The sequence below is a fragment of the Apaloderma vittatum genome, unplaced genomic scaffold (genome assembly GCF_000703405.1).
Source record: "Apaloderma vittatum isolate BGI_N311 unplaced genomic scaffold, ASM70340v1 scaffold26202, whole genome shotgun sequence".
Lineage (NCBI taxonomy): Eukaryota > Metazoa > Chordata > Aves > Trogoniformes > Trogonidae > Apaloderma > Apaloderma vittatum.
The window spans coordinates 9,448-36,686 of record NW_009702330.1 but is presented as its reverse complement, the minus strand read 5'-3'; the positions used below and the strand labels follow the sequence as shown (position 1 = coordinate 36,686).

At 50.3% G+C, this 27,239-nt stretch overlaps 1 protein-coding gene across 1 annotated transcript; it reads left to right on the top strand.

Moving 5' to 3' along the window:
• The first annotated feature begins 2,827 nt into the window (after window positions 1-2,827).
• On the top strand, window positions 2,828-21,773 carry CREB3L1 (cAMP responsive element binding protein 3-like 1). The gene is made up of 11 exons (XM_009864240.1): window positions 2,828-3,020; window positions 7,665-7,825; window positions 9,449-9,527; window positions 10,447-10,607; window positions 11,192-11,341; window positions 12,142-12,200; window positions 14,015-14,083; window positions 16,407-16,506; window positions 20,503-20,623; window positions 21,098-21,344; window positions 21,737-21,773. The coding sequence occupies exons 1-11, from the start codon at window positions 2,828-2,830 to the stop codon at window positions 21,771-21,773; spliced, it is 1,377 nt and encodes a 458-aa protein (XP_009862542.1).
• The last annotated feature ends 5,466 nt before the right edge of the window (window positions 21,774-27,239 follow it).

Here is a 27,239-nt window from a genome sequence, read left to right as displayed (position 1 = left end):
AGGAACTCTCTGAGGTTAATGCTCAGGACTCCAAGCTCTTCACTCCTTTGTGCTGTATGATAGGGCAAAACTTGGTTTTCCAGTGCTTTTTAGGTAAATATCTAACCCAGTTCCATCTGCTGACTCAGCTTCCCCTGAAGAATGGTTATTCTCAGCACAGATGGGAGGTGTTTTCTGTAGCTTGAATCAAGCACAGAAATGCTTCTAGGCAACTTGGAAATGGTCGGGTAGATTTTACCAAGCTACCCTGCCAACTCTGCTTCCGGTATGGGAACAAGTGGAGAAAGCTTCAGCTCAGACAGCTCAGCTTCAGCCCAGGCAGGGCTTCAACACTGGGATTTAGCTCAAATTTGCCTTCTCTGCCTTACCTGTGCATGCAGCATCTGCCTTCCCAGGGAAGCCTCGGATGGTGCTCTATCAGGCTGTCGCTCCAGGCAGTGAGAGGACAGGACAAGTGGGAAGGAAGTGAAAAGCAAGAAACCCCATGTCAGGCAGAGTGCAAGTGGCAAGGTGTCCTGATTTGGGCTAGAACAGAACCAATTCTCTGTTCTAGTGATTTTTTTTTTCAGCTAAGTCTCTGCTGAGTGACTGCACTTTCTGAAGTTAACAGCATATTTTTTCAGACAGTGTCTGCTACTAGAGGTGATAGCACTTGATCCTCATAGCTAATACTGAGGGATGATATGCAGAAAAGCTCTTGCCTATACTTGCTCTTACAGAAACCAAGGTCAGTACTAAATCTTGAGTGTCACGTTGAAGCATTATGAGTAAAAGGGGTTGTAAATGAAAAGGTCACACCTGTGGGGAGGAGCGGACAGGACAGGTCACCCAAACCTGACCAGCAAAGTATTCCGTATCAAGCCCTCTTCAGTGGCTGGTGTCTGAGGAGGACTCTGTCTCTTCTTCTGCCTTTGATCCCAATCCTTGCGTTTCTGTATCTAATTCCCATCTGCTGCTGATTCCAGTCTGGGACTTTGCAGTGCCCGCAGTGTCGTTGGTGATGTGATCATCGTTGAGGGATTTCGATATTGGTTTTGTATATATTTGTGTATATTACATTATTATTAATACTATATTTCCTTTTTATTGTTAGTTTCATTAAAGCTGGTTTAAGCTTTTTTTTTTCCCAAACCCTAAGTCTTTCTCATTCCCTGTCTCTTTCCGTTCTGGGAAGGGAAGAGGGGTCAATAGCATTTGTTATTCATTTAGTAGCAAATCCAACCTTAACCCTTGATATAGGCACTCATTCTCCCCAACTTCAGGCATGCTCTGTGGGCATCTGGGTGCTTGAAATGAGTGGCTGAGGGATGATGTTGGAGGGTGAAGGCCATTGGCATATTGGAAATCGCTGCAGCTCACCATCTCCCTCCCCCACTTGGTGGAAAGTGAGGCTTTGTTACGCTGGAGCTTACTTCACTCTCCAGCCTCACCCCAGCCTTCTGACATCCAGTGTGATGTTGACAGAGTGATACAGTGCTCAGGGAAAACAAAGAGACCTCCTGTAGGAGCAGGAACCTGCAGGCTCCAGCATCCGGGGTTCTCTGGCCAACTCCTCCCTCAGCCCTAGTGCTGGGAAAAGAAAGGACTGCTCATACCCCTTGCTCTTCTAGGAGCCAGGCTCTTTCCTGACCTCAGCCCTTGCACTCAAATTCATTGGCATTTATGTCTCCATTCCAGGACCTTCGTGCTCTCTTCTGCTCTCTCTTGTCCATACCCTGTTGCTCTTGGTATTTCAGTATGCTGCTTCCAATGCCTTTCTGCCCACCCAGATGCTTCTCCAGGCAGGGGGCACCCAATCTGACTCTGCTGAGCTCTCTCCAGTTCATTTAAGTTGCACAGTTCCGTCTGTGTAATACAGTCACTTGAATGTATCTGTCTTTTCTTTCCTCTCCCTGAGCCAGAAGCCTCAATCTGCCAGCAAATGGGATAATTTTTCAGCTGGTGTTTGGCAGCCATCATTTTTCTCCCTGCCCAACCAATGCTTTGTTGTCGCAAATGGAAAAGTTAGTGATTTGACTTCTGAATATGAGGATATGCCTCAAAGGAAACAGGTTCCCAGCTCTGCAGCAGCACTGGCTGGATTTACTGACGGTTACTGGAATGATTAGTGGAATGATTGTTTGTTGTTAACAACCCATCTGTAGTGTTTAAACTTCATCAGGGAGCCGAATTTCACAGGCATTATCTGGCTGGAGGACAGCCTCATATGGTCCACAGAGGGTCTGTGAAATCCCAGAGGAAATTAAATACAACAGGGGGGCTTCCTGTTATGTTGATCCAAGTGATCTTTTTTTCTCTGATAGAAATCGGCAGCTGGGTTGATGTTCTCTGGGGCATCAGAGTGCCTATTGCTGCTGGCAGAGAACATGAGAAAGTGTCTGTCACCAAGGGCAGGTGCTGAAGACCGTGATTTTCTGCGACACTTGCATTCTGTCATCACAGGGATTTCTTGCCTTGTGCTTTATTCAGCTTGTTGTCACAGTGAGATGATGCTAGAAAGCCGAAGATAGGTACCCACAGAGGAGGGGGAAGATGTGAGAATATAGAAGAGTTTCATGAATGTTTGTGGCATAGATAAACAGGCACAGAAGATACACAGTTCCACAGCCCTTTCTAACTTAGTCTGAGGTGTTTTTAGCAAACTGATCCAGGCAAGGGATAGCAACTGCTTTTTCCCATCCAAAAAGGGCTGTGGCTGAGGTTTGGCGCTCAGTGCAGAGGAATGCTCTCAGACTCTCAGATCCCTCTTGAAGTTGACCCTAACACTCTCTCTCCCTTTGTCTTTCTTCAGCATTTCTCGGAGAACCTGGATCACTTCTCCGACAACATGGAGGATTTCTCCAATGACCTCTTCAGCAGTTTCTTCGATGACCCGGTACTGGCTGAGAAGAACCCGCTGCTGGACATGGACCTGGATCCACCCACCCCAGGCATCCAGGCAGAGCACAGCTACTCGCTCAGTGGCGACTCTGCTCCCCAGAGTCCCCTCGTGCCTGTCAAGACTGAAGATAATGCTAACGGTGAGCAGGAGACGTGCATACTGCACAGCTTTGGGCACATCTGTTAGCAGACTCTCTGGCTGGCTTCCATGCATAAGGACAAACTGGCGATTCCTTGGGCTTGCGCATGGCTAATCCAGGGAAGAATTTGATCTGCTGTTGTCAAATACGGCCCACATTTTTTCCTTCAGTTTGTGTTCTGACAGTCGCGTTGCTCCTTTGCAGGGGTAACTGTTATTTACGAGGATGATAATCGGCTGTGGTTTGGTGTGCTGCCAGCTTCTGGCAAGCAATAGGCAATGTCTCTTCAGGACCCTGCAAATCTGGGTGTGGATGCCCTAGATCCAGGTCTGTTTTGGCATCAGGCAGCAGGGTTTTGGCTCGAATACAGGAAGCATGAGTCTCTGGCTGCAACCAGTGCTGGTACATGTGGAAAGCAAAGTGGCTTCTTTACCAGCAGATCTTTTAGCAGGAGACAGAGAGGAACAGTAATTTCAAAACCTATTTTTAAAACAATTCATTTCAGGATAATTTATGACGGCTGGATATTTTTAGAGCTATCCTTGCAGAGAGTCCTGTAATTTGCAGGACTGTGTGGGTGTCCCAACAGCTGACGGATACCAGGCTGCCTGAAAAAGCAGTGGCACAGGCTCAGTATACACAGACGAAAGCCTTTCCTTCAAGCCAGAGTGAGACCTGGGACAGAGGCTTCCCTCTCATGGCCAGGAATGATCCCAGCTCTCTGGTACAAACACCAAGGCAGAAGAGGAGCTGGCCTCCACTGCTTCTCTGCTCCCCACAAAGGGTGCAGCCCTCAGTGCCACACTCCTTAGGGGCCTCTGAGAGAAGTGCTGGGAGAAAGGCTCATGGTAGGCCAAGCAGTCTCTGCCTTAGTGTCAAAAAAGCTTTCAATTTCCCTTTTTCCTGAGCTTTAACCCCAGTACAGTCTTGGAGGGCACTCAGCCCAACCAGGCAGCCAGGCGACTAAGAAAAAATAAACCAGCATGAGCACATAAACACATCTTTATTTTTCCCCTGCAAATGAATAGCAGGAGATGAGCCTAGGGAATGAAAGAAGCTTGTCACCACTTCTGCTTCTCTCGTCTGTGTCTGGACATGTCCTGCCTTCAGCTGCAGTGTCTGCAAGGCAAACCTACACCTCTGCTGAACGGAGTGTGGCACTGGTCCTTAGGGAGAGGCCAGCGTGGGGTGCACAGAGTACAACCCAGGACAGCTTGAGGTGCACTTGGCACTTGCTCTCTGAGAGTGCAGATCAGCTACTTAGAGGGAGTAAGACCTAATAGTGATGTGACACCCAGTCCTACAGTGGGATAATTCACCCATCTTTCTAGGGCTGTCTCAGCTGGCAATTGGATGCAAGTCATATTTAGTGTAGCCCTGAGTGAGGTTGAGTATTTGCAACACTGTGCAGTCCTTCTGGCACAGCTCCATCTAGTCTCAGTCCTTTTTAGATATTCACTTCAAATTAATTACCCAGAAATGGCTTTTCTTTAACGTTAAGCAAGCTCTGCTTGGTTTGCCCAGGCTCTGTCTAGGCTTGGAGCTGGCTGAGGCTTGCTATTTATCGGCTTTCTCCCAGCTTTTCTGCAGAACTCCAAATCCTGCCTTTTCCCACATGGTTACCACTAACACAGGTCAGCTAGAGCAAGCTGCTGGGTTCATTGTGACCCTGCTTATCAGTGGAGTCTGCTTTCCAGATGGTTAGCACATGCAGACTGGCTGCTTCGGTTGTCGGTAGCAGCTCTCGGTTCTGCAGGGTGTGATTTGATGCCAAGAGCGGCGCAGAGGGGCAGGGTTGCGCAGAATAGTGGGTGCTGGGCCAGCCTTGGCTTAGTGCCCACACTTCTGTACAGGTTCCGCTTCCTCACTGCTTCGCCTCACCTCCTTAACCCAGGGCAGTTATGGATATCTCTCAGCTGTACTTCCTCCCATTACGTAGTATCTAGCACATCTAGAGCAGAGCATAAGCTTCCTGGCGTGCCTCGCCCATCAACATACAGTGAAACCTGCAGTGGTTGCAGGCTGACCATGCTTCGGAAACACCAGGCAGCAGAACACAGATGTGTCCATACGAAATGCCTCCTCCTCGGTCTCTCATTGACCCTCTCATGGCTCGTGCGTTCCTGATTCTGTAACCCAAACGCTCCCCAGATAGATCTCTGAGGGTGGGAACGAGAGCAGGGTCAGAATGTAGACAGGAAATGGGAGGACAGCAAATACTTATTTGGGTGTCTGCTCCACAGACTGTCTGGACTGACAGCACTGGGGGCTGCTCTCTCTCAAGTCTGAACAGGCAGAGCCCTTGGTGGTCTGCTCTCCCTTGCCTGGTTCTTGCTTTAGCTGCAGCTCTCCCAGAGAGAGGATGCCTCTAGCCTCTGAGAAGAAGAAATGCAGAGCTTTGCCACACAAAGGGAGGATGGGGAAGATGAGGCTTAAAATCACAGTGAGGGAACATCTGATTAGCCAGTAGGCAAAACCTGCCCATAGTCAGCATAGAGAAACCGTAGAAGAGATTTAGTGGGGGAAGCTGTGGACTTCACTTTTCAGAGGGGTAGGATCAACTCAAAGAACCATCTGTGAGGACTGACACAGCTTTAGTTGGAACTTTAGCCTAGAGTAGTGGGATAGACTGGATGGACACAGAGATGGGCCTTTCTCCTCTGCCGTCATGCAACAGAGCTCTAGTGCTTGGCACAACATCAAGGTCCCTCATCTCTGTGACAGGCTGTGATCAGGCAGAAGTCAGTCCAAGTTTTCTGGCTGCAAACACTTGTGGTTGTGTAACACCTTGCCTTCTTCCATCAGAAAGGGCTTGTCTGCATACCAGGGGTAACTGGGACTTCCCTTTCAGTCTGTCACTGCTCTGCAGCCTCCCTGTTGTCAGGCTGTGCAGTGCACCCCTGCCTGAGACACTGCCTGATGCTGTTGGCCTCGCTGCATTGTGGGGAGCTCTAGGAAGCAATCCAGCAGCGCTGAGAGCGGTGCACACAGCTGATACCCACACGGAGCAGCCACAGTAACTCGTGTGTCTGCTTGAAGGTGCCTGGTCACAGGGAACTGGAAGGAATGAGCCTCTGCTAGAGAGACCTATCTATGCAGCAAAGTAAGAGGTGCTAGACCGAAGACAGGAAGACAATGTATTCTACTGGCGAGGGCAACATTGTGTTAACTGATGTAGTTCTTGACCAATGTTTAATACCACTGTGTCCATGCAAAAGCCAGCGGCAGGATTCTGCCCTGTCCTCTCCTGAGGGCAAGAGAGACCGAGCTGGGCAAAGATGATGTTAAGCTACCTTTGTGCTTATCTCAGGTGGCAGCTCCCACATGAACAACTCCTTGCTTCTGCTCTTCTTTGTGAAGGGTTTTCTGGAGCTGAGGACCTTTCTCCCCTCTTCTCTTGCCAGGACATCTTCTAGACCAAGACCTGCACTGCAGAGCTGCTTCGAGCAGCGAATAGCTATGCAACAGCCCTGCTCTGTGAGTGCTGTGTGGACAGGACAGCACAGAGGGGTCAGGGAAAGATTTTTTTGTGTGGCCTCATGTTGAGCCAACTGGGGCACATCTGGTGACACATTTAGCAATAGTCTGTCCTGTGTGAAGCCAGATGCATTCCTGGTTGTTAGATAAAAAAGGGAAGGGACAATTATTAGGGAGGAGGATGCAGGCTCCACTCCAGCTAGGAGTAGCTTTTTGGCATGCTGAAGTGTTTGAAGAGCAATGAGGGGACCAAAACTTCACAGCAGAGCCCAGGCAGCTCTCCTGTCTAGCAGGATTTTTTTTTTTTTCCTCATCTGAGCTGCAGTTTTTCCACCACTGCCTGAATCCCAGCTCCCAGGATCTCTGCTTCCAGTGACAAACTAGACTCACACCACAGATGTGCATGGGACAGAGCAGGCAGGGGGCAAGGGGAGCATGCCCACACAGCTCCATTCAGTTCTCTACTGACACTTCCTCTCCCTCCCTGCTCCTTCTGCCCCTGCCGGCAATGGCAGCAGGTGGCCCCTGAGCAGCGTGGGGTGGAAGAGGGAGCCTCAGAGGTGAGGCTGAGGGGAACTGCTGTGGGAGCAGCCTCACAAGCAGGTTCTACATTAGACTTCCTTACACAGAAATGGACCTGCCTCCTCTTCTGTCGTAGTACACCAGCAGGAGGCCAAAGCAGCGCTGTCAGCCTTTCACTGTCATCATGCTTGCCCTCTTGCCAGCTCTCTAGCCCAGAGATGGAGCTATTCTTGGTAACACACCTGGCAGCTCTGTGATGCTGGCCATGCTGCCTAAGGAGCAACAGCCCAGCATCTTCCTCTCACTGAGCTCTAAATATAAATAAGCTCCAGAGGACGAGACTGAGACATCACTGCAGGAAGAAACCCCGCAGCTGTCCTCCAGCACTGGGGTTGCAGTGTCAGAGCGGAGCAGAGATGAAATCCCTCTAGTTCTGTCCTGTCTGCTCCCTGCACGCTGGGGGTTCATTCCCTTTTGTACTCTGTATTGTGGGCCTGCGCGTGCTTGTGTGGTGACAGTGCTAAACTTGGAAAAGCAGCCTCCCCAAATGGGGGAAAACTGCCTGCATGTCTTTTTTTGTTTTGTTTTTTTTTCTTCTTGTCCTGTTCTTGCTGGAGTTTGATTCTCCCGTTGTACATGTTTCAGAGCTGGAGAATGGAGTGTGGTCGCTGGGGCCCAAGCTGTGCTCCATCATGGTGAAACAGGAACAGAACCTGGCTCTAGACCTACCTGAGTCCCAGCTAGCTGCCAGCTCCATACCAGTGCTGAACCTCAACCCTCTGCAGAGACTACCAGTCCCCGAGGAGGTGAGCCCATCTAAGATCCATTGGGAACCTGGGCCCTCACACGGTGGCACCCCTGGTGATACAGACCCAGCCACATCACTGCAGGGTCATGCTAGGGGCTTTAGCCCCTGGACGGACAAGAAAAGGTGATAGAGAGCCCAGATACTGTTTGTCGTTCTCCTCTTGAAACAGCAGCCAGAGGAGCAGCACTCTTGATGAGAGCTAGAAGTATGTTCTTGATTCCTGCGGTGAAGCTACAAGACAGCTTATCCTTCCAGAGAGAATGATGTAAGGAGGGTTTTCTCCAGCACAGGAGGCTTTACAGTCTCGGTTAAATACCAGCATATTTCCTTGGCACAAAAGCCAAAAAGTTTGCATGTGCTGGAGGCCTGTACCCTCCAATCTGGCAGTATTTCTCTTGGCTTATTTTAATTTTCAGAGAACAGTGTCAATTAATGTGATGCCAGTAACCCCACTATCCCTCAGGATAGATCCCTGCTCTGCCACCATCTTTTTCATGGCCTTGGGCTTACAATATTGCCTCTAGCTTTTCTCAGCTGCTCACTGGAAATGAAGGTCCCACTCCAGGTCCTGCTTGCTTTTTCCTAAGAAACAGCAGGAACTATTATTTCTGAGAAACAAGGTGTCAGGTCTTTTGGTCATGTCTAAGTTCTTCAAAAGTCTGTTTGTCTGAAGGAGGCTCACTTATGCCACTGGTACGTGAGTGTGAGTTGGGGGCTCAGCGTTGGATGGGACCACTCTCACACAGACCTTGGCTGTCTTGTAGCAGCTCAGTAGTTAATAGTAGAGCATCTCTGGGGTCCACTTCCTTTTTTCACTCATGCTGAGCATCTTCCCATTTAAACAACCATCCGAAACAAATGGGTACTTCCAGCCAAAACTGTGCACAAACTTCCTTCATTATTTACACAGCTTGAACTTGCTGTGCCCTCGAAGTTCTGCTGTGTGTGTTCAGCAGCCTTACCGTGGTGCTCTCTCAGCTGTGTTTACAGTCTGGAGGAGTTCAAAATGTGTCTGTTTAGTGTAAAAACTCCCCCAGACTATAGTGGGCTGGGGGCTAGTGAGCTGGGGAGCTGAGGGATGGCATAGCTCAGATAGGAATAAATCTACTCTTTATTTAACTTTCAGTCCCCTCCAATTGGAAACAGCTGCCCAGCGGCCCGGTGCAAATCATGGGAGCAGGTTGGGGGTTATTCTGTTTCTGTACAACCTCTGTGCTCTCATTTCTAATGAAGGCAGATCAGAGAGAGACTTCCCATGCTAATGCATAGGTTGGTTTAAATAGCAATGTCTGGGTCTAACCAGGGAAGAATTGGTAAGGATAAAAGTTATCTCCTTTTTGGAGGTACTTGGTGCACTGCTTGGCAGCATACCCACCTACCACTGCCTCTTCCTCTGCAAACATGTGTTTGCACTCTGTGTGCCCAGCGACACAGACTTCAGAGGGCTTGTGTTTGGGCTGTTGGTGTCTGTTACGTGTGGTGAGAGGCTGCTTTGGGGCAGAGCTGGGAGAAGGGGCAGGACAGAGAGCAGGGGAGCAGCAGCTCTGGGCAGAACTGGTGGGAGCCCTCTGGGCAGGGGAGGTGGCAGCACCCAAGAACTCTTTCTGCTTCTCTTCCGCAGACTCCCATAGAAATGACTTCAGCACCTGTGATTAAAGCTGAACCCAAAGAGGTGAACCAGTTTCTAAATGTGCCTGCAGGTAAGAAGATAGAATTTGCTGCTTGGCTTATACCCCTCTGTGTTACTCAGATATAATTCATTGCTATAGACAACACCTGGGAGAGAGCCATGTGTACGAGATAGCATACTGGGGTGCACAGAGGGGTGAGCGCAGCACTGTTCCAGCTCAGATCGATGTCTGGACCAGCAGCCGTGCACAGAATTGTTCAGACAGGGACTCCCAGGCAAAACAGGCTACTTCAGAGTTGGAAATATGCAAGACTGCCTTTTAAATCCTGAGAGAGACTGTAGTGTTATCCAAAAACAACCATCTGAAAGTCAGGAAATTCAGGATCCAGTTTAATTTGAAAGAAACCCAAGCATCTGAAAATCTGCCGATGCACAAATGAAAGCACTATAGGAACTCCCACTGCTGTAGAGAGACATTCCTTAGGCATATTCCCACCTCCATTAGGGCCCCCAGGGCTCTCCAGTACAAAGTGGGGACAGTTTTCAAGTGCTTGGAAACCAACTGAGTGACCGAAGCCTTTTTAGATCAAGTGTGCTGGCAAGCGTGTGAGGCCCGTGGTGCTTTTGGAAGAGCTTCCTGTACTTGTGAACAGGCTGTGGAGCAAAATATCATGGGCTTTGTACTGCATTTTGGTTGACACCGGAGTACCTTACTGCTTTGTAAATACCTTCAGTGTCTTGGCAAAGCCTCTGCCAGCTCTCTGATTCCTGCAGTTCCTAGTTTAGCCCATTCGAGGTCAGCCTCACCTCTGTCTTGGGCAGTGCTCAGTCCAGCCTTATTTTCAAACCCACCTCGTCTTCTGAGACTCATCAGTTTCTCCTTTCAGTCCTGTGTTATAGCAGTGCCTTTTCCTGTTGCTACTCAGGGCCCTACATCTGTACTAACAGGTTGGCATGAAAGCCATTGACGTGATCTCCTTATTTCTCAGTAGATGACCTGGTGCAGATGCCTCCAACTCCACCCAGCAGCCATGGCAGTGACAGCGATGGATCTCAGAGCCCCCGGTCCCTGCCTCCCTCCAGCCCAGCCCGACCTGCTGCTCGCTCTTCTACTGCCATCTCCTCCTCACCTCTCCTCACAGCACCCCATGTGAGGAGGCAGCGGGACATCACTGGGACACAGGGCTTCTTGGTGCTCAGAGGGGGTTGGAAGATTTTCGAGGCTCATGTGGGAAATCTAGCCCTTGTTGGGGTCTCCAAGCTGAAATGCTCTGGCAAGGCAGTGTGATGTCTTAGCACAGGGATGTGGGGGCAGAATGGTGCTCACAGGAGTGAGAAGAGGTGTAATGAGTCTGGCACAATGCTTACCAGCAGCTACCTTGTTTTAGCAAGTGCTGTCTTTCACCCCTGAGTTTGGGAAGCGGCCTGTGCACTGGAGGACTTTCTGAGGAGAAAAGAGAGAGAATTCCCATAACCAGAACGTTTTAACCATTGCCTAAAAGTTCTTTGGTGGGGTCCTGCAGTGCAAGTGAGTAGCTAGCCTCACTGTGGAGGAGCAGATGCTCTCCCAAAGAAAAGAGGAAGGCAGCTCCTCAGCCCCCAGGGTCAGGCTGAGAGCAGGAAAGAGCACTATCCTGCACCTATTTGTACTGAGCCCCTAGCTGCTCTGCAAGGCTTTAAGGAGGATCACTGGAGGAGAACTCCTTGCTGACGGCGGCTCTCTGTGTGTTTCAGAAGTTACAAGGGACCTCTGGCCCGCTGCTCTTGACTGAAGAGGAGAAACGAACCTTGATTGCCGAGGGCTACCCCATTCCTACCAAGCTGCCCCTCAGCAAAGCAGAGGAGAAAGCACTGAAGAGGGTCAGGAGGAAAATCAAGAACAAGGTGACTGCAAAAAATGTAACCATGCCATTCCTGTGATTCCAGAGCATCCTCAGCTGACCAGTGCTATAGCTACCCTTGCCTCCTCAGCTGCAATGCAGCTCAGAAAAGGTGGGATTCCGCCTTTGGTACACTGGCACCAGCCTCGCAACCCACAGAAGTGCCACGGGGCATCTCTGCATGCATGCTGTGCATCCAGCCATATCTGGGAAGTATGGCTTCCAGCCCTGCTCCTGGCAATGTGTGGCCTGGGGTGGGGCTCACAAGCTGAGGCATCGTGGATCCGATGAACCGACCTGGTCAGGCGTTGCTGTGGGGCAGGGAAACCAGAGCCATGGCCTGGTGCGAGACGGGTGATGCACAGAGCTTGTTAACCAGACAGAGGCTGTGGGACTTTAGACTGTGATTAGAGAGCGTCCAGTGGGAGAAATGATGAGACCCTGAATTAGTCACCCAGTGACTCAGAAGTGGGCTGGAGCACAGTCTGCCCAGCTGGCCGCAGCACGTACCCCTGTGAGTCAGAGGAGTTCAAAGCAACCCTGAAGATGCTCTCAGCAGCAAGGGGCTCAGGAATACCGCAACAAATGGTTGTGGCCTACAAGCCCAAGAAGGCTGCATACCTACAGCATCCATCCCTCCCAGTTTTGGTCTGAAGACCAGTCGGAATGGCAGACTGGAAGGCAACTTCCCCATTTACCTTTAGGGTACTGTGTGTGCAGGGAACAGACAGTATGAGGCAATCACAAAGAAATGTCTAGAGGCTTATGATACTGACTCGTTTCTGATGGCTGTCCCCCTCACAGATCTCTGCTCAGGAAAGTCGCAGGAAGAAAAAAGAGTATGTGGAGTGTCTAGAGAAAAAGTAAGTTTGTTCTCCATCTTACCTTTGAAGGAGCCCTGTCTGCGCGCAGCCCCTCTTTCTAGTGCTTTCTAGTGGCTCAGAGTATACGATTCCTTGCAAGGCTGGCTGCACAGAAGTTTGGTTTGGGATCCTGCCCCTACTCCCCTCCCTCCTAGAAATCCTCTTGGAGGATAAAGATTGCTCTAGAAACTTTGTGTTTCCAACTGCTTAGTTTGGCTTGTCCCCTGCAGAACACAGGCCATTTTGGCTGCCAACAAGGTGGGATTTGGGGTAAGAGTCATGTTTCTTCACTAGAAGTTACTTCTATTTTGTCTGTCCCATAAGCAGCAGGCCCTTTGAGGGTACTGAGCGCAGCTTTTCCCGCTCTGTTCCCATGAGGGTGGACACACAAACATGTGATCATAAGAACAACTTACACTACAGTTGTGCCACACACTCACTCACCTTCCACCATTCCCTGAATGAGCTTTATTGTTCTCCTTGGAACGCTGAGGTCCTGCATATATGGCAAGCAAGAGCCTGGGGGGGCATCCCAGGACACTGACAGAGTAGAAAAGAACTCTTGAGGGCCTGATCCTGTGATCCTCTCTGTACTAGCGGTCCCTAACGGGCATTCCCAGGTGAAGAATGCCGGGATCCAGGTGCAAATTGACTTTTCTGTTTAAATACCATCTTCTTCCCTGTTATTAACACCAACACTGAAAAAACCAACCCTCAAACCAAGTTTAATTAACTCTTCTCCCTGATACTGTTTATCTTCTTTAAGTGTGCAGAAGTTCTGAATAAAAACACCTTCAGGTTCTCATGCCGTTCCATAAGCAGCACCTTGACGAGCATGTGTGTGTTCAGGCATCAGAGCACACCACCTCCAGCTAGTGTCCCACACTGACACCCAGATCCTTCAAGCCGGGCCTGGGGAGCTGGCTGGCCTCACTCGAGTGGCGGGTCCAGGGCTTTCTGTGCTGGGGCCTCTTCCCCGGGCGTAGCTGTGGTGCCTGTATGTACTCAGCGGTTTGTTACACTAGTGCATCGCTGTGACAGATGGCTTTCAAACAATGCCAGGTTTAAATGTGAACCAAAACCAGCAGTCAGTAATTTTTTTTTAATTTTTTTTTTTTTTTTTAATGGAACAAGTCTTTGGTCAACTTGGCTTTCTGTAAGAGCTGGTTTGTCAAGATCAGTCCTTGGGCCCTTCACCATTCAGTTTGACACCTTTGCCGCAAGCCCAGTTTTTACACGGAACGCCTGATTCGGAGGCTGTGCTGGAAACCTCCAGGAGGATCAGGCTGTGTGCCTGGCCCGCCTTCCTCCAGGCTTGGAGACATTCCCCTTCTCTCGTCCCGACTGCAGCCCAACCACTTTCCCTCCCGGAGCCCTGGGAGGGAGCTGCAGGCTCTCTGCTGCCCTCAAGTGCCCGCAGTCGGAGCCGGCCCAGCATGTCCACAGAACTGCGCTCAGCCGGGGCAGGTCCTCAGTCTGAGCGGGAGAGGTTTGAATTTGTCTCCGTGCTCCTCAGAGGGGTTTCAGAGGGATGGAAATGCCTGCATAACTTTTGGGTCTGGCTTGGGCGCTGCTGGCTCTCCCAGTCCTCAGGAAAGCCTGAACTGGGGACTGTCACACGTAACTGTCGACCTGCGATCTCAGTCCTGGTCCATGGGGCTGGCTGAGACCAGAGGGGCCAGGAACACCTGGCTCCAGGACCGTATCTGCAGGTGATGGATGAGGCCGGTGAGCCTCCACACCCCAAGAGAGGCAGGGATATCTTTATCTGCCTGGCTTTTGTAATTAACTGGCTATGGGTTTTATTCCCGCAGAGTTGAGACCTACACAACAGAAAACAATGAACTCTGGAAAAAAGTGGAGACCTTAGAAAACGCAAACAGGTAATTGGGGCTAGACCTGACCCTCTGTGGATAGAGTGGGGTGAGCAGGAAGGGAAGTTAGCGTGGTGCTGGGGCATGGGGACAAGAAGAAAAAGGCGGGCTCCCCCGGCTCCTGGAAGGACAAACGCTGCTCGGCACGGTGCTGGTTTTCAGCTGGGTTTGGTTAGCGAACCTGGAATGTTTGCATTGGGACAGCCAGGCCGTGCTGCAGTGAGGGAAGGGAGGAACGGTGCATTTCTCACATCTCATCCTCCTCTCTGCAGCCCTTCGGGCTCATGCTGCCCTCCCCATTGCCCCCCAGGCCTCTGGGTGTCTCCAGAGCAGCTGCATCGAGGAAGGCCCCCTCACATCAGCCTCTCAGACCCACTGTTTCTGATCTTGGATTCTTAGAAGAAATACAAGGCTCTGAGCATACTGTGGTTGTTTCAGGTTTATCTTGAGAAAGAGCTGACCAGACTTGGTGAATACTGCAGAGGTTGCAGCTCCCACCAAAGCTAGGGCAACTCCCTGTGCACATGGTATCCCAGCCCCTGCCCTGCCTCTTCCTCTTGCAAAGCAAGCCCAGAGAATCTCCCTCCCATCTGCTGACGATGATCTCCTGAAAGATACAAGCCGCTCCAGAAGCCTCACAGCAGGCCCCTGGCTCCCTCACTCAGGAATCTGCTGAGCACTTGTGCTCCTAATATGCAGAGCTGGTCAACTGATCGCTGAGGGAATTTGCTTCCCTGGAAGCAAATAATGAAGACTCCCATCCCTGCAGTGGGGATGGGCAGCAGGAGCTGGAGGGAGACCTGGCTCTGCTCCACCTTACTGGGCGTGAGCCAGCAGGTGTGAGCCAGAACAGGGTCAGTTGCAGTGCTGGTGAGCAGGATGCTCATTTCTGTAGCGCTATTTCTATCACCCCCAGCTCGAATTGAAGGGGAGAATCATAGCCAGAGAGCCAGTCCCCCCACCTACTGCTCTGCCGCCACTACAGCTCATGGATTACTCCTTGAAGCTCTGCTGCACCCCTTCCTCCCATCCATGACACAAGTACTGTGGCCTCTGGCGTCAGGACCAGAGGCTGTCAGGCATGATCTTGCCGAGGTGTGCGATGGCCAGAGCCTCCCATCTGGCAGAGACACAGCTGCCCAGCTGCGCTCATCTATGGGGCACAGACTGCCACCCGGCCTCTCTGGAGTGCAGGCAGCTCTGCTGAAAAACTATGAGCCCCACCCTACAAAATCGCGAGACTGGCCTAAAAGCCAGGAGATATTTTATTTATTTACTTATTTTCAAAATGCACATAGCGTTCTTCTAATTGGGTTTGGTTCTTGAGTACTGCCAGTGGAACGCTTTGTGCTTCTCTCCACGTGTAGAAGGAGCAGAAGGGGATCTGGAAAGAGATAAAGCTGAGATTCTCCTGCAATCCTCTGGCTCCAGAACCTGGCATTTTATAAAATTTCCAACATATTTGTGTAACACAGTCAGTGCTCCCAGGGGAAAACACGCAGTAGTCTGCATTTCAGTAATTTGCAGCCCTTGAGAATGGTGTGCTCTGTAGTATCCCTCAGCCCGGATTTCTTCACCAGCCCAGTGGACGGTTCTGTGGCTCGTAGCAACACACCCAGCACTGGTTTGTGTTTGTGTGTGCTCATGCCCATGTTCAGTTCAGTGGGGCAGAGAGACCTAGCGTGTGTTCCAGCTGGGATGGACAGAGAATGAATTAATTGCAGAATTCAAGGTTTGGCTTTGCCCACATCCCTCTGCAGAGTTTGCCAAGGCTGAAGAAGCTGGAGGGGATCAAAACTGGTTTTTTATTTCTCTCTCCACCATGTGGTTCAGGGCAGAGGCTGAGCCACAGAGTGTGTGTGTCTAAGTGGGAGCAGGTGGGCCTGTGCTCAAGGTCTGATCTGAGCACAAAGTTCAGCCTCCATCCCAGAGCTTGGTTTTCGCGGTAGCCTGCCTGTCCATTGCTCAGGGAGATGACTGGCTTGGATTTAAGGCACCCGAGAGTCCTGAGTGGATGGGACATTCACAGTGGTGGGTGCCTGCAGTGAAGGTTGTGGTGGATCTACTGTTGAGGAGATGGAGAGTGTTACCTCAACATAACAGCACCTTGGGGCTTTACTCCCACATTTCCTTCACACTTTGTATCTCAAACTCCCCCTTTTTTATTTCTGTTTGGTTGGAGAACTTGGGCAAGATATAGAAAGAGGGAGATACTTGTTTTCATAAGAAGGTAAAAACCAGGGTAAAATATGAAGGGGGTAGTGGTACTCTTGCATCATTTACTGGCTGCTACTCCTTATCGAGTTTTGATTTGGGTTGTTTCCTATCCCAGGACTCTGCTCCAGCAGTTACAGAAGCTGCAGGCTCTGGTAGCTGGGAAAGTCTCCAGACCTTACAAAATGGCTTCCACACAGACCGGGACCTGCCTAATGGTATAAGCTTCACTTCCATCTTCTTTATTGGCCCTGTTTCCCCAGACAGCTTTGCTGATTTCCTGTCTCTGCCCTCTTCCCTGCTGCCCAGCTCTGTTGCCAGTTACATCTGCTCTCTCCTTTTGCGTTGGAGTCCACAGAACTGGGCCCAGTGTTATACATACAGCGGTATTGTCAGTTGTTTATGCAACAGCATTAAAATGATTCCTGCATTTTCACTGTCTTGCTCTTTGGGCGAAACAGCGCTTTGCTTGCTTTTTGTTAGCTATCAGCCATTCAGCAAAAATCTTCAATGAGCTTCCATTGTAATGGTTTTCTTTTGCTGAGTCGGTGATGCTCAACATTTAACTCAACAGGATGGATGAACAGTTCAAGTATTCCTCCCAGTGGGCATTACCTTATATTTATCAGCAAGAAATGGCATCTGTTCTTGCTATGCCTGCACATCAGGCTTTGTTAAATCCAGCTGGAATCCTCTTTGTTTGCCCTTTTGGCTATCCAGAATGATTCAGAGTTGCCTGTTGGTTTTGTTAGTCCCTGTTTGCCTCTCATTTCTCATAGTGGAGGATCATGGTTAGGCAAGATTTGCTTCACTGTGGAGTTTTCGGGGGCCAGTGTGTGGCCATAGAGTCAATTGCTTGTTTTCCATCTCATTTTTTGCCAGAGGGAAAGTTTCTAATCCATGGTAAAAACGTAACCTTCAACCCTGTGGTGTCTTTGTGGGATTGTCGTAGTAGCTGCTTGTGACAAACTTGTCGAAGTTAGATATCTATATCTAGTTATCTTTTTCTGTACTGGTAACAGGCATGAAATGCAAACAGATGGTGAGGTGCTTGCCCCACTTTCTCAGCACCCTCAGTGTCCCGAGGGGTGCTTTTTCACTCTTGGTTCAATCAGTTTCTTTGATTCTGGAGCCCCTGCTCTGTAATTTGCAGCACTTTCTCCTTTCAAAATCCACTCAAACTTTTGCTACTCTTTGCTGCCCCCATGACAGACCAGATTTTAATGACTGACTGTCTTTTCTGTTGGCTACTCTGTGGCTTCATTCCCAAGTTCTTTCCACATTTTTGGGTGTGACACAGCTGAGCCCAGTGACTCATTGTTCCTTAATGCAGCAGCTCATCAGACAGCCCCGGCTCCAGCAGTTCTTGCTGCTGCTACTTGGAGTGAGCAAGTCCAGAAGAGGTGCCTTCCAGACATATCCCCTGTGCTATAGGCTGATAAAATACCTAATTTAGCTTCCCAACAATGTCTTATCTCTCCTTGCTGCTCCCGTCATTCCACGGCATCCCAGCCCACACACCAACTCACTTAGGCTTCCTAGCTTTGAAGTATTTCAAGAATTTGTAATTTGCTTTTCTATCTTTGGCAAGATCCTCTCTGGGGCCTCTGAGTTCCCATTTTCGATTTTCAAATACAGCACTCCTTATCATGACAGATACATAGAATCATCATGCCTTGCAGCATGGAAGTGGAGCAGAGTAGCCTTCATTTTAGCCCTATGTTATTCCTGCGGGAAATTTGTCCAGCCAATTCCTGAAGTGATGAGCAGTCCCCAGCCTCCTCAGGCAAACCATTCCAAGCCCTTGCTATCTTTCCCAGATAACGCTTTCTTGCTATCTGATCTCAATCTTCCTTGCAACAGCTTAAGCCTATTACAACTTCTTCTACCCACTGTAAGCAAGATCTGTTTACCCTCCCTTTGTGCAGCTGCATTTTACATATTTGAAAGCTGTTGTTTTAGAGCAACTTCCTTCAGTCTGCTCTGTTAAGTCACTGCGATTTCTTCAGCCTTCCCTTGCAGGCTGAGTTATTGAGTCACTGCTTGTTCCCAGAGCTCTCTTCCAGACTTTCTCCAATTGCCCTGCAGTATGGAACCCAAAGCTGGACACAGCGTTCCACCTGAAGGCCGGTACAGAAACAGCCAGAAATAGCCCAGGCAGGATGAACAGGCTAAGATTTGCTCTTTACAAAGTGCCACCGACTTGTGCCTACCTTGTGCTCCATTTTAACTCCCAGATCCTCTTCTGTAGAACAGCTGCCTGGCCGTGTAGTTGCTGATGTGTTTCCTCTGTTAATCAGTCCTGCTGCCTTGCAGGTCTCGGCATTTATCTGTATGGACCTGCCCGCTGTTCTCTTGGACCACTTCTCCCCATGGGCAAGATTCTGAATTTGAATCCTGACCAAAAGCCAGTCTGCTTGTAGTCTCTTCCATCTGCAGATTTGATTCAGACCATCATCCAAGTCTAGCTTAAAAATATTGAATCTTGCCAGTGCCATAACGGATCTCTCTGCTACTCCATCTGCTATTTCCTCCAAGTTTAACAGTGAACTATTTGATAACTGCGCTCTCAGGATGTCTTTTTTTAATTAATTATTTTTGCCTCCACCTCTCCAAATGGTTTTGCGGTAGTTTCCTCTAGCTTAGTTTCCCTCACTTTTTAAGAGGTCAAAGTGGTGAGATGGTCAAAAGCTGTGAGATGAACAGAATCAAACCAAGAGTTATTGTTAAAAGCGTTAGGGAGTTTGAACTGGAACCGAATCAGAGCATCAATCAAAGTTAACCTGAAACAAAACAGAGTCAAAATAGTTCTGGTTTGCAACGCCCCAGCTGAAAGCCATGTTAAAGCAAGTTGTTAAGTACACTGCTCTTTCCCAGCCTGTAAAGCCTGTTTTGTTTGAGAAGAGAACAGACTTCACACAGCTGGCTCCCCTTTCTGTAAGTTGTGTGTTTGGCTGTGATAATTCCAATAAACTTGTATTCAGAACTTATTCTTTCCCCTGTTTTTATGGAATAAGGATTCTAAATGCCTTGTGTGTCTGATACCATGTGCTTAGACACATCTATGCTCTCCACATTTAATTACTTTAAAACCATGCATGAAGACTCTGGACAGTTAAAATCTCTCTTTATAATATCCCTATGCTATTATTTGATCTTCCACATATCCTGGAATGCACTGATGATCAAAATTACCTTGTTGTACCAGTTTCTGTGCATTACTTAGGCACAGCTAGTCCAAATTAAGTGGCTATTCTGAAAAGCAGTCAAGCAATTGCTGGCTGTCCCCACAGGTGTCCTCACAAGTCACACTTAGCTAGGTTATACATAGGTAGTAGAAATCATGAACAGATCTATTGCCTCTTCGACGTGCTCGGTCCAAGTACTCTCAGTACTGGCAGCTGGTTATGTACCACCCGTGGCACATGGGCGTCCAAGTAACGAGCATTTGGCTCTGTATCATTTCCCACGTGTCCACTCTTGTTCCGTACTGGTAGTTCCCTAAGCTCTGCAGAGTCCCTTACAATCAGCACTGGCATCTCACTCTGAAGCTTTACTATTGTGACAGAATTTACACACAGGTGCAGACCTCCTAGAGAGGGATTTCCAGGGAGCTGTCATCTGCCTCTCTCCTTTTATCGCTGCCCAGTAGCTCTGACTGGTCTGCCTGACAGCAGAAGGCAGGGACACATGGTCCTGAATATGTTTATGTCAAGCATAAATTTAACCCTTTCCTTGGACTCTCCATCCTTGCTATCAGGTACTGGGCGGCTGCGGTTCTGCTCTCATTTCTGTCCTTGCATGCACAGTAGCTTCACTTTGCTGTGTGCTGTGGTACCTCACAGATTTCTCCCAGTGACAGCCCACTACAGCTCCTGTTGACCCTGTGGTCAGATTCCCTGTGGCAGAGTTCATCCTTTCTGTTGAGCCTCTCCCTTTCTCAACTTGCTCCCCAGCTATGCCTTCCACTCTCTCTCGTCAACTAGATGGGCAAGTTCTCACCATTGAACTAGAAATACTTGAAATAAAGTAACATGAGGAAGCTTCTGACTTCCCTTCTTAGATTTGCAGCAGAGATTAGCATCCCTGGGGGACCACAGTGACCCAGTTGTCAGCCTGACCACATGTTCTCACACAGCCTTGTGTTCGCGTGCTGGCCTGGGGGTGTTTCCTCGTGGCTGACAGCGCTAACTCTCTGCTGGTCTCCTCTCTAGGTGCTGGCACTGTGCTTCGTTCTGATCCTGGGATCCCTGATGCCCTGTCTCCCCGAGTTCTCTTCAGCATCACAGACAGTGAAAGCAACACCAGCACCAGATATTTACACAACTAGTAAAAGTGAGTCTAACGTGATTCCTCCATTTTACCCTGTCAAACCATTTCCAGCTCTCCTCTCAACACTCCCAGTTCAGGGGTAGTGTCCTCCCCTCAGGGCTTACCCCACGTTCTGGGGCTCTGGCGAGGGAAGATTTCTGGCCTGTCAGTGGTTCAAACCGGTAACAGCACCGTGTTTGGGCCTGTTGTCATTCTCTTCTAACCATTGTCCCAAAACACGACAAGCGCTAAAGGAGGGAACACGAGGGGAAAGTCCCAGGGGAGATTGATTGTCTTCTGAAGAGGCTCGGAAGCGGGTATTTGCTTCCTGAAGCCGGGGCGGGGGGGTCTTGGGTATCCTGCAGTGCAGGCCTCCTGCACAGTTGCGCATGGACAAGGCCATAGCTGGGTGAGCATGTACTGAAGCCACCACCATGACCCACACCCATTGCAAGAGTCCTTGTCCTGGTTGTCAACCAGTGCTCTCCTTTTTTCCAGTTCAGTCACGGAGCCTCCTTTTCTATGATGAGGGTGCTGGCTCCTTAGAAGAGAGCTATAGCTCCTTCCTCACCATGGACCATCCTGAGGGGTGGGAACCTGAAAAAAGGCAGTCTGAGGAGGGAAGGCCTCATCTGGCCAGGACACATGAGACGACCAAATATCTCAGCAAATCTCAGCTGGAAGGTCCTGACCAGAACCGAACTGACCCAACTCTCACCCACCTCAAAGAGCAACTCCATGAGAGGTAAGCTGGTGGGGTCATCCTCTGCCCCCCAAACCACAGCATGGTACCGGGCAGTGAGCAGTAGGCATGTCCTCTCTGCTGTGAGCTAACGACAGCTGGGGACAGGCAGTTAGCGGAAGAGTAGTAGTTGGAGGAGGCCAGTGCTGGCACAGAGCCTAAGAGCAAGTTTATTTTCTAGAGCAAAAGTTTGAGACTCGGTAAAGCGGTGTCCCACTGGCATAGAGCTGAGCAGGGCTAGGCGATTGAGGTGGTGCCGGGCTTGTTGGTCATTCAGTGCCCTGGGGAAGGGCTCCATCCTGGTCAGAGCAAACCAACTGGGCACTCAGAGAGGTGAATTTGCACGGGGGACTGCAATGAACCTTGACTGATACATTGTTTTTTCTTTTCTTCAGCGAAACAAGCTCCAGTGAGACAACTGAATACTTGTAGCAGCTGCTGGACCTCAGGGCCTCATCTGTCTGATTGCAGGATTCCCTCCTCACCGAGCAACTGAGGGGACTTGATGGGAGGGGACGCTGCATTCAGACATTCCTAAACTGGCCTTGGGTTCAGCTCTTCCCCTTCCCCATGTCCCCCCGTTAGTACTGATCTCTCTGAGGGGAGTTGCAGGACTGCCAGCACCAGAAATAAATGTCTGGTGAAGCCCTGGGATGCCCTCCTGGCCTTACCACCTGCTTAAATGAGCACTACCCTATGGATGTGGGCTCACCCTGGAGTGAAGGGAGATCAGGGAAAGCCCCTAAACTATTCAGCTCACTCCCCAAAGCCTCCAGACCAGGGGGGCTGTCCCCAGAAGTGTACACCTTGGCTACATCAGATGCACCTGAAGGAGAGAGAAAGAGACTGCTGGATTTACTGTCCTGCCTGGGGGACTTAGGAGTGGGTGATGCTGGTGCTGGAGAGATGGCTCTGGAGAGTTTGAGCTCATTCCTTCCCCTCTATCTGTTACTATACTTCTACTTCCTTTGAGAGAAAACCTAGTTCTTTCTTGCTCTAGTTTTCTCTTGATGGACATGCCTACATAACTTCCACACCAACTATCTGCAGAGATCTGCACACAAACGGAGTGGGGGAGACAGATCCCAGACAGATTTAAACCGCCATGAAAATTAGCCAGCAGCTTCTGGACAACCAGAGCTCTGAAACAGAGAACGATGTTCGCCCACAACCCACTTGTCCCCGCCCTCAGCACCCTTGCTTTGGCAGGGGTGGTATTTCCCTTTCTGTTCACAGCTTGGGCCCTACAGTGCAGTGCTAACCAGGTCAGTGGCCTTCTCACTTTCTGTTCTGCGAGCCCCCCGCTTTGAGAGTGAGTGAGAGAAACCTGCTCCCATAACCTGACCCCCATCCTAGCTGCCCATCCCAATTGTGCTTCATGCCAGAGGGGGTCTTTCTAGGAACCACCCAGGAGAGCTCTGCAGCCCATTGGAGGGTTGTCACATAGCCATCGTTCCCCTCACACCCTCCATGTGCACAGCAGTGTTGTGAAAGGACATTCTGGCATCTCTGGTGACATGTATGTCTGTCAGGAAGGGGGTGGTATGCTGGAATCAGCCAGGGTCACCAAGGACTGCTTTAGCCCTCTTCCTTCAAAGTGCTGACACCAAAGGTAGCAAACTCTTGCTGTAGCACCCTTCAGGCCAGATTTGCCAAGTTTGGTGCAGAAATGACCTCATCTCGAGCCTATGCCATCCTCTTTAGCACCCAGACACCCATTTCTGACCCTTCTTCCTCCCTGGCAAAAGCCCTGCTGAAAGGCTCAGGTGTCTCCTCGCTCCGTTCCCTCAGCTGCCATTTGATGGAAGGACAATGTGGGACCTGAGCTCCACAGATCTGGGTCTGTGGCAGGGTGACCCGTGTTTGTACGTGAGAGCCCTTGCGCGCTCTGTCAGGCCTCGCAGCAGGCTCCTCATTGGCTTGTTTCTCTTCAGGCACCCAGGACTCTGCACTGCCCCAGCCTCTCCTCTCCCTACGGTCTGGGAGTGGAGAGGGCTCCCTGGAGAGGAAGGATGGGATGGGTCTTGCTCAAGAACTGGGAGAAGTGAGGGAAAGGCCCTCACATGCCTCTTTTCTCCCTTTTGAAAACTGGTTTTTCCCCCTGAAGCCGTTCAGGACAAATTTGGACACAACTAGCTGCAACGATACATGCGTGACCAGTGGGGTGAGGAAGAGGATGGCCGTCACCGTAGCTCTGCTGTTCTCAAGGTTCACACAGGACCCACTGGTCACCAAATACCACTGCATTTCCCGCCCTCCACCTCCACCCCTGCACAAAGAACCACTGCTGGGTCCAAGCACGTCCTCCTCCACCCCAACACTTCCACTGAGCATGTCCCTCTGCCTCCCACTCCCACCGTTGTACAGAGACCAAGAGCAGAACTCGTTTGTACATAATGAACCTTATTTTGTATTATTGCCGATCCCTTAAGATATTGTATTTTGGAGACTCTCAGATCCTATTTTCAGTATTGTATTTTATTAAGAAATAGTGCGGGCTTGGCAATCTATGAACTTCTTTCTTGTTAGCAGCTCGCTTTCCCCTTATACTCCAGCAGCTGCTTCTTCCCTCCTGTTTGTTTTTTGGTTGGTTTTTCTTTTGCTCTTTGTTTTTTTTCAGTCCACCTTTTCCCCTCCTCCTATCACTTGCTCTGCGTTTGCTTAGTGAAGCAAAACAAAAATAAAATAAAAAGATTCAGCATCAGCCCTGGGTTGACGGGTCCTTTCACTGAGGCATGGTTGTCCCGCTGCCCCACACGCACAGCTCCTCACCTCCTGCTCCCTGACTGTCCCCTTCCCTGGCTGTGTGCAGGATTGGTTCCATGCTGGGACCTCATGCTCGGGGGCTAGAAGCAAACTTGCACTTTTTTTTCCAGGAGAACTGTAATTTGTCATGCAGTTCTGAACAAGTCAGGACTGTTCTGCCTCAGTTTCCTCTCCCCCTCCAAAACACCACTACCATCATCCTCTCAGAAGGAGGAAGATGGTGGAAAAAGTTTTTGAGGAGTCTATTTATGCAGGAGTCTGTACAATGAAGACGTTACTAGTAGCACTGTTGCTCTGGTCCCATCCTGTCTGACAAAATACTTAAATCCTTCCATTAACTGTAAAAGCAGAGCAGCTCCGCTCAGATCCGTAATGGCTTGGGACCCACCTCTCAGCCTGTACCTCTGACAGTCCGTTTCCATCTGCAAAAGCCGATAGGTTTTGTCCTGATTTTGTATGAAATGCAAGGAAATGGGCCGTTTAGAAAATGAATCTTCATTTTCTAGAAAGCTCCAAGTGGGTTTGTTAGAATTTGGCCATTGAAACAACTTCTCTGCAGTCAGGCCCCTTGCATCTGGAAGGCAGCCCGAGCAGGACCCGCCCTCAGAGGTGCTAAAGGGTGGATCTGTCTCCCACCTGTGGCTGGGCTGGTACAGCAGGGCTCAGTCTTTGCCACAGGAGGAGGACGTGAGGCTCGGGGCTTGCAGATTATGATTTCTTAGCGGAGAGGAGTAAAGCACCGAGCAGTTGCCGCCCTGTTGTGACAGAGCTGGCCGTTGAGCAGTGTCTGGCAGAGAGAGGAGCTCTCTTTGCTTGGCTGGGTCTGTACTGCCAAGAGGGGGTTTGGCGTGGCGCCCATGCCAGGCGTTTTAAAGACCCCTCCAGAGCCCCCTTCCCCTGCGCACATCCATGGATGCAAGGAGATGCCTGACCTTGCCCTGCAGGTTGTGTCCTGGGCCGGAACTAGTTTTAAGTCAAGGGTCTGATGTTTTCCCTGTGACGACTTGTCGGTGTGATGCACCTTCCCACTCTGTGCAGCCAGGCTTCTCCCCACACCCACCAGATTTCATCCAAGCAAGGGGCTCCTGCTTTGTTCGCCCCATCATCTGGCCCTTCAGGCATTGCCTTCCAGAGAAACCTGTGCCCTCATGCATGCTCCAAAACACCAAGTAAAAAGGCTTTGAGAGGGGAGCTCTTAAAAGGGTGAATTCTCAGGCTTCGGCTCCTTTAATGCTGATGAGGCCAGAGCAACCAGAGCTCCCGTCTGTCAGCCAGGAGCAAATTTCCCTTCATCTTGACAAATCCTTCTAATTCTGTAGTCTACCGGATAACTCTGAGCTGCTCAAAACAGGCACATTACGATCATTTGACCCCTGCTATGCCTACCGAAACGCAGCCAGCCGGTCACACCTACCAATTTGGCTACAGCGACTAATTAGAGCAGAATGAGAGAATTAGCAAAGCGAGAGGGCATCTTCTTTACAAGTCACCTTCAGCCTCACTCAGTTACACTGGGTCTGCTCCAAATGCCCCCAGCCAAGCTCCACCGCACCAAGCCGGGCTTTTGCCCATGTAGGGTCACACTTCTAACAAGCCTCTGCACTGTCGATAAGCACAAGCTCTGAACAAAAGAACACCAACAGAACATGGGCTTCATTTTTCAGTGACAAATTATTCCCAACTGTTCTCTGTTACCAGGCCAACTCGGGGGGAAAAAAAAAAAAGGAGAGAAAATTAGCTTTTGCGGCTCACCGCTGCCGAGTGGGCTACCGGTGGTGTGTGGCAACAGCCTGACGGGTACGTTGAGTTTGTTATAGGAGAACGTGTGCTATTAGGGCTCTCAGGAGAGCATCGCTGTTCCCCGAGCTCAGCACGGTGCCTCTTGCTGTCGCTGTTTGGGACTGTGCTAGCACTGCTCCCATGTTGTGACAGGCTTCAGTCCTGCTGCCTGGGCTTTTGGACACCTTCTGGAGATTTTCTGCGCCTCCTGACACTCCCCAGGAGCTGAAGGTTTGTTAATGGTGATGGCACCTGGCTGGATGCTGACCCAGCTCACCTCAGTCCCCACAAATCTGTGTTGATTTTCTAGCTTGGTGGCTGAAATGCGGTTTACAGGTGAGCAGAGTTGAGGTTTCTCTTCTTGTGCTTTGGGAAGGAGACTGTACCCTCCCAGAGCTTTTCTGGCTAGAAATGCTGATTCCCAGAGAGCCTGTCCCCTGCGTGTGCCTGCAAAAGTGAGGGGGCTATATGGTAACACCAGCTGCCCTTGCACTGTCCTGCATGCACACACGGAAGGAAATCCCTACCTAGAGCCCAGGAGAGACCCTCTCCTGCCTGGGCCCCAGGTAAGCAGATGACCTGGCTCAGCTGGGCACCTTGGGTGCTGGAGGACAGGCCCCCCCCCCCGCCGCACTGCCCCAGCCGGTGCCTGCCTGCCCTTCCCAGTGCCTAGCAAGCTCTGATGGCATCCTCCAAAGGAAGAACAAAACCATTAGTGACAGACACGTGAAACGTCCTGCAGAGACAGGTGGGCAGAGAGAGATGTAGAAGCCTGAGCAATCCTTTACTTCTCCTCTTGCTGCCATAGCGTGTGAGGTATCCTCCAGAAACACAAAATCTGGACGCACTGCCTGTGTGACAGCCATGCAGTTTGGCACATGGGTAGCAAGGGGAAAAATCCTCTGCTGACCGCTCCTTCCCCCGGCAAGGATTTCTGTAGTGCAGGATCAGCCCGCATGGGAAAGCAGGAGGCACCCACTGTCCTGCCCCTCTTTTTGCCTTGACCAGAGCTGCTGTGATCCTGGGGCTCGGCTGTGCTTGGCTCTTGGGAAATTTCCTGCCTCAGCTTCCCTCCTTGAAGCTCCTTTTCCTATGGCACCAATATATCCATCAGTGAGAAATGCCCCCAAGGTGACTCTCCTCTCCTTCCTGTATCTGTAACCCATAGAATCATAGAATAGTTTCAGCTGGAAGAGACCTTGAAGATCATCGAGTCCAGCCTTTGTCTCAGCCCTATCAACCTACTAAACTAGGTCTGCCAATGCGACATCTAGTCGTCTCTTAAACAACTCCAGGGACGGTGACTCAACCACCTCCCTGGGCAGCCTGTTCCAGTGGCTGACCACACTTTCA

Bases quoted from the DNA above. Each gene is read 5' to 3' on its own strand.
- CREB3L1 (XM_009864240.1), top strand. From the start codon at position 2,828: ATGGAGGATTTCTCCAATGACCTCTTCAGCAGTTTCTTCGATGACCCG. The intron at 10,608-11,191 runs GTGAGGAGGCAG...TGTGTGTTTCAG, and splicing joins CTCTCCTCACAGCACCCCAT to AAGTTACAAGGGACCTCTGG. The intron at 11,342-12,141 runs GTGACTGCAAAA...TCCCCCTCACAG, and splicing joins GGAGGAAAATCAAGAACAAG to ATCTCTGCTCAGGAAAGTCG.